Source organism: Otolemur garnettii, unplaced genomic scaffold (genome assembly GCF_000181295.1).
Source record: "Otolemur garnettii isolate 467f Iridium unplaced genomic scaffold, OtoGar3 scaffold00022, whole genome shotgun sequence".
Taxonomy (NCBI): domain Eukaryota; kingdom Metazoa; phylum Chordata; class Mammalia; order Primates; family Galagidae; genus Otolemur; species Otolemur garnettii.
Window position 1 is genome coordinate 12465123 of NW_003852417.1, and position 6380 is coordinate 12471502.

At 43.5% G+C, this 6380-nt stretch overlaps 1 protein-coding gene across 1 annotated transcript in view; it reads right to left on the reverse strand.

Annotated features, from left to right (window-relative positions):
• The window catches only part of APOB (apolipoprotein B), a 50263-nt gene extending 47154 nt beyond the window's left edge, over positions 1-3109 (reverse strand). The window contains exon 1 of the mRNA XM_023511812.1: positions 3070-3109. Coding sequence (XP_023367580.1) covers positions 3070-3109 — 40 coding nt within the window. The remainder of the gene's footprint in view (positions 1-3069) is intronic.
• Positions 3110-6380: the final 3271 nt, after the last annotated feature.

Genomic DNA, 6380 nt, shown 5'->3' on the forward strand with positions numbered 1-6380 from the left:
GCTACTGACTTTCAGGCCTGTGAAGTGGTTTCTCACTGTGGTTTTGATCTACATTTCCCTGTTGGCTAATGACATACAACATCTTTGTGTGTTCTTACTGTGTCTCTCCTTTGGAGAACTGTCTACTCAAATCCTTTATATTTTGAATTTTTCAGTTGAGTTGTTTGGACTTTTTTTGGTTAAGTTGTAAGAGTTCTTTATATATTCTGGATGTCCCTTATCCGATATAGTATTTGCAAATATTTTCTCTTATTCTGTGGGTTATCTTTTCACTTTGCTTTGAAGTAGCAAAGTTTTAATTTTGACAAAGTTCAATTTGCATTTTTCCCCATGTCACTTATCCTTGCCATGTCCTATCTATGAAACCATTGCCTAAAGTAAGGGCGAGAACATTTATTCCTGTGTTTTCTTCTAGTAGGAGGTTTGTAGTTTATGTCTTATGTTTACGGCTATGACACATTTTGGGTTAATTTTTGTGTATAGAAGGTTTCTTTTGATCCTAGCTTTTAGAAATTTCTAGATTCTGTGAGCCTGTAAGTGGTCCTCAGTGATCTATTTTATTAATAGGGTGTGACTGTTCCCAGTGAGGATGACATCAGTCCTCTTGCTCAACGAGCAGGATCAGACCTTATCAGGACCTGCTCCTTCCTGGTGCTTTCCAAAGCTGTGACCAGTCACTGGGACTGACAGCCACAGTCACTGAGGGGACAGGCTCTTAACCCTGGCCTTTTCAGAAGGAAAAACAGAGATGTTCTTGGTCTCTACAAGCGTGCTGTGCACCCAACACAGCTCAGAATGTTTTACAATGAAACATACAAAACTAGCAACAAAAAATTGTTTAGAAAAGGATAAATTAATGTCTTTGCAGCAATTTGAATAGAACTGGAGACCATTCTCCTAAGTTGGAAAGTCAAACTCCACACGTACTTGCTCACAAATCAGAACTTAGCAAGCGAGCACACCTGTGCACAGAGGGGAGTAAAGTGCAGTGGCAATGAAGCAGGGGGAGGGGGAGAGAAGAGAGGGACAGAAATCTCCCTAACAGGCACCCCAACACCATCTGGGCACACGTGTAGCTGTGAATGAAGCACTGCAGGAGAGATCCATGTAACCCAAAACGTGTAGAAAAAAACAAAGCAACACCACACACTTTAGGATAGTTGCTTTTGCTGTTAATGAAGAGGAGAACCAGAGTTGGGAGAGGGAACGAGGAGTGAGATGGAGAATTAACAAACAAATTCAGCAACAAAATAAGACAGGGCCCTTCTCACACCGGCGACAGCCACATGCCAGATGCGGAAGAGAGCGAGTCTTCATCTCTGTGCTCCTGAGTGGGGACAGAGAAGTAGTCATATCATAGTAAATACTGTTTAAAACTCTAATATTTATCAAACAGCAGGAATGGATAGGTCACCTGATAGTTAACTTTCAGAAGTTATCTCATTTAATATTCAAAAGAAAAAGCCTGGAAAATAAATATTTTTACTGTGTTTGATCTTACAAATAAGGAAGCCAGGGCTAAGTTCTACAGAACCAACCAAATTCTATTGCCTTCTTTCTCCAACCACGGGCGCCCAGAAGGGGGCAATGGTGAAGATGTAAGAAGATCTCATGAGTGACACAAGATGACACCTCAGGGACTTACGTGCACACACCAGTTACCTCCTACCTGTAGAAGTAAGCTAGTGTCTTATTAGCAAGACCTGAAATTACACAGTGCTTTACTGTTTGTAAAGGGCTTTGGCATCCATTATTTCTTTCATCCTAGTAATCCTGTGGGCTTTATGTTACGTATCACAGGCGAGGCACCTGAAGCTCCCTGGAGTTCAGAGCCTTTCCGGGATCACCTGGTGTATAAATAGCAGAGCCAGAACTCAAACTCAGGGTTCTGACTTTATAGCCCATGCAGATGATCATCCACCATCCTGCACATCAATAAGAACATTAGGAAACCCAAGGCTTTTCATAGCATTTGTTAGAGAAATGAGGCAGGGGGTTCTGAACCTCAGCTGGCTCCCAGGAAGGACAGAGAGGCAGCAGGAAATGCTGTAGCCATCCACTGCCAGAGAAGGAGGTGGGAATTAGAGGCATTTCCTAGGGTCTGCCCTTGATCATATCCAGATTTGTGATGCAATGTGCATGTGGAAAAGGCATAAACGTGCTAAAACACCTGTAGTTTCTGCTCTTTGGATGTGCTCGTGTAGTAAATGCTTTATTGCGATTTTTTCCTTTTAAATATCCACATGTATTTTCCCTGAGTAGATAAACAAGAGGTGGGGCTCAGCCATCTCAGTTTTTTCCACATGGACCTGGTCATGTCTAATAATGGTCTGCACATGGCTAATCCCAATGGGCTAACAGCCTGGAATGTGAGATGCTGTATCACACTCAGAAAATACCTCTACAGTAAGTCCTAGGAAGTGGTGTGTCTGTTCTCCCCTCTGGACCAACTTTGGCCCTGGAACCCCTTGAGGGATACTGGCCAACCGTATTCTCCATTAGTGGCTAGCCTCTGGCAAAGCCAGAGGCCAAATATGCCAATTAATTTGGACACATCCGAAATAGAAGGGTAAATTGAGGCAGGTTATTAAAATCAGGCTATTTGTCTTGACCAGGCACCTGGGTGGAAAGTGTTGATGGAAGCCTGAATGACCCAGATAACTACTTCATTAATAACACAGCCGTGTTTCCCTGTTAGAAGGTAGGTGAGCTACTTATTCCCTTACTGGTCTGATCAGAGAAGCCAGAGCTGTCTTGAAAGGAGGGGGACGGACAGGTGGGAGGGTCAGAGGACTCTGCTTGCTGCTGAGCCCAGCCCTGGTGACTGTCCCCACCATCAGGGCAGACCAGCAGGGTGCTGCTCTTCTCTCTGCCCTGCCCCCTCCCTGTGGTGCTTCCCTCTCACCTCCTCTCACGCTTCCCTTCTTTCTCTCCAGGCACCAAACCTTGGCCCTAATCTCCACCCTCTCTATGAAAGTCTGTCCTGTTCTCACCCTCCTTTGAGTTCTCTTTACCATCCCCACCATTTCGTGCCCCAATATCTCTGCACTACTTTGTTTTCTGAGTTACCGTGTGGGCTTGTGGAATGTGCCGCATGGACTCCCGACATTGCCTATGGGTTTATCTGATCTGGCTGCCATGACCGAGTCCCACAGACTGAGCAGCTTAGACAACAGAAATCTGTTTCCTGACAACTCTGGATTCTGGAAGTTCAAGGCCAAGGTATTGGCAGAATTGGTTTCTGTTAGGGCTTCTCTCCTTGGCTTATAGCTGGCCCTCTTGTCCTGGGTGTTCACACCCACCGTCTCTCCTTTACATGTCCCCTCTCCTTGTAAGGACAACAGTCACATTGGATTAGAACCCATCTTAACCATCTCTTTTAACTTAATTACCTCTTTAAAGACCTTATTTCCAAATACACGTATAGTCACATTCTGAGGTCCATGTGATTAGCGTTTTGACATAGGCTTTATTTTGCTTGGTCAGCCAGGACAACATAGCACAGAAGGGTGCTTGAACAATAGAAATTTATTTTCCCATAGTCCTTAAGGTTGGAATTCTGAGATCAGGATGAGGGCTTTCTTCCTGGCTTACAGACAGCTGCCTTGTCACTGTGTCTTCACGTGGAAGGAGGCGGGATGGGAGGAGAGCTGTCTGGTATCTGTTCTTATAAGGGAACTAATTTTGTCCTGAGGATCCCACCCTCATTACCTCATTTAAATCTAATCACCTTCCAAAGGCTCCATCTCCACATACCATCCCATTGGGGTTAAGGCTTCTGCATATGAATTTGGAGGGACACAGCTGAGCCCATAATAGCCTGAGTGGGATAGAAGCAGAAGCAGCCCTGTGGAGCTGCTTACAGTGGGCCGTGGTAGCTAAATTTACCCAATTCAGTTGTCTTGAAATGCTTCCTTAAGTGTGACTTCCCCAGCGGAAGGGTGCCTCCTGGGGTAGGTTTTGGTCATGGCTCATGCTGTGTGTCAGACATTGTTGGAGAAATGGCCCCAGAACACACCCTCCAGCAGATTTGATACTGCACTCCGGTGGCCACACTGCCTTGAAATACTGTGGCATTCATTCCAAGGGTAGCATAAATCCAAAAAACAACTGCCCTTGGGCACTAAGAAAGCCTATCAACAGCAATATAATAACTCTAGAAAAAGAATCATAAAGGCTGTGACTTTTGCTCTTTAAGGGCTATTTTTCTGTGGGCAGAAGAAACTCATCTCCAGGGGATTAAAGACAGGCTTATATTCTCTGAAATGGAAATAATATCAAGATTGCATAAGTCAAAGAGAATTATAATTTATTTTAATAATGAAAAAGTTTTAGAATGTGATAGTCATAGTATGATACACATACGAAACAGAACAGGGAAACAAAAGACAGGCTCTCAGAGATCTATGGACGCCCATGTACCTTCAAGCCACTAATTCTTTTAGATCAACAGGCAATGAAGTCACCAACCTTGGCTTGACCAGGAAGGGCAGGTCAATGCTTTGATATTGTGAATTATTTGGTTGGAGAACAAGAGAAATAAGGTTATCTCTTGCAAGAAAAGAACAGGAAGTGCTGGAAGAATATTTTTGGCTATTGGTTTATGAGGTTTACAAAATAACACCATTTATATCAACCAGCCTGAAAAGAAAGGCATGGTAGTAGCATACTTGGTAGAAACGATATCAAAACAAAGACAAAAAACAGTATATTATTTGTCAGAGTAGTGTGACTGAAGCCATCGGTAGTTTAATTCCATTATTGTCAAAGAATTTACTCTGTGTGATGTCAATTCCTTTGGATTTGTTGAAGTTTGTTATGGCACAGAACATGGCAAATGTTCCATGGGTACTGATACTTTTCCATAAATGTCAATTATATCTTCTTGGTTGATGGTGGTATTGAATTCATTTACCTCCTTGCTAATTTTGTTTGTTAGTACTACAGATTGCTGAGAGTGGGGTGTTGAGGTCCCCAACTACAAATGAAGCTAGAACTCAAAACAGAAGTTCTAAAACAAAAACAGTAAGTTCTCTTAGGATCAATCAATTGATGAATCAGCAGCAAAGCATTTATTGATTATTTTCAGCATCCTTAGCCCTATACTGGGTGGTGAAAGAAAAAGGAGATATGGGTTTAGTTAAGAAAACCAGGTGTTTATGTCATGTATGGAAGAGACACGTGTAGGCTCATGTTGGTATGCTGAAACATTTTTGACTTCCAAGTCTAAAGATTTTTACAGGTGTTCTATTGATTCATCCGATTAGCCAGACTTGGTTCTGGGTAAGCATATGGAGCAAAGTGACGGGAGGAAGGGCTTCCAAATGCTGGGTGGTCTTTTGAGCAACTTACTGTGTTAGGAAACAAGTTAATCCCAGGCAGCCCCAAAAGATTTCCACCGTTTATTCAGAGCTGGGTCTGGATGCCTCCTTTGCGCATGTGTCTCTCCTTTTAAGGGCCCGCCCCCCAACCTGCCTGCCCCCGCCCGACCCAGGTGAAGATGGGCACTGATGGCTAAAGTCCAGGCTCTGCTCCACCTGGGCCCTGAGCCTGTGAGACCGAAGCTTATATCACCTATCTACAAGGCACCCCTTCCTCACTAATTGACAAATTCAGAAGTGGGTCTTCCTGTCTTAAACCTGTTTCTGCTAAGCCCAGAGGGCCCCTGAGCCCCATGCCGTAACATATGGGGGAGCTGATTATACAGATTGGGTCATTCTTGTCATTCTTGTCACCCAACCAAATGTGAGTGGAGGGGCCAAGGGGGAAAAATCACTTGGGGCATGAAGCACTTGCTTCAGGAATTAAATTTCTTACAAGCTTAACTGATGAAACCCAAAGACCAGTTTTTCCTGGTAGCTGCTGAAACACCAATCAGAGATCGCCAGCTCCCCAGAGCTTCTCTAGCGACAGTAGCATTCTTTCAAAAACAATGTGTACCATTACTCTTTCCAATGAAACTCCCAACCTTCTCTTTGTTCTTCAGACTTACCGAAGACCACCTCCTCTGTGTGTATGCCCCAAATTTCAATTCTTGTTCCCAAGTAAAATGTTTCACATTTGGAGACTTGTCTCTGTAATTATTATTTGACTTTGACAGATACAGCCTCCACCTTAGAGCAGTAGCCCAGTGCGGGGGTTTAGAACATGACACCTAAAGCCAGCCTGCCTGGGTTTGAACCCTACTTGGGCACTTATTAGTCATATGAGCTTGAACAAATCAGTTGAATTCCTTATGCTTTATTCATAGTTTCCACACTATAAAAATGGGAGTAATCACAACCCTCTCTTATAAATGGGAGTAATCACAGCTCTATCTTAGAGCCTTCGTAAGATAGGACTCTTACTATAAGGAATAAATGAATAATCCTTTCATTTAC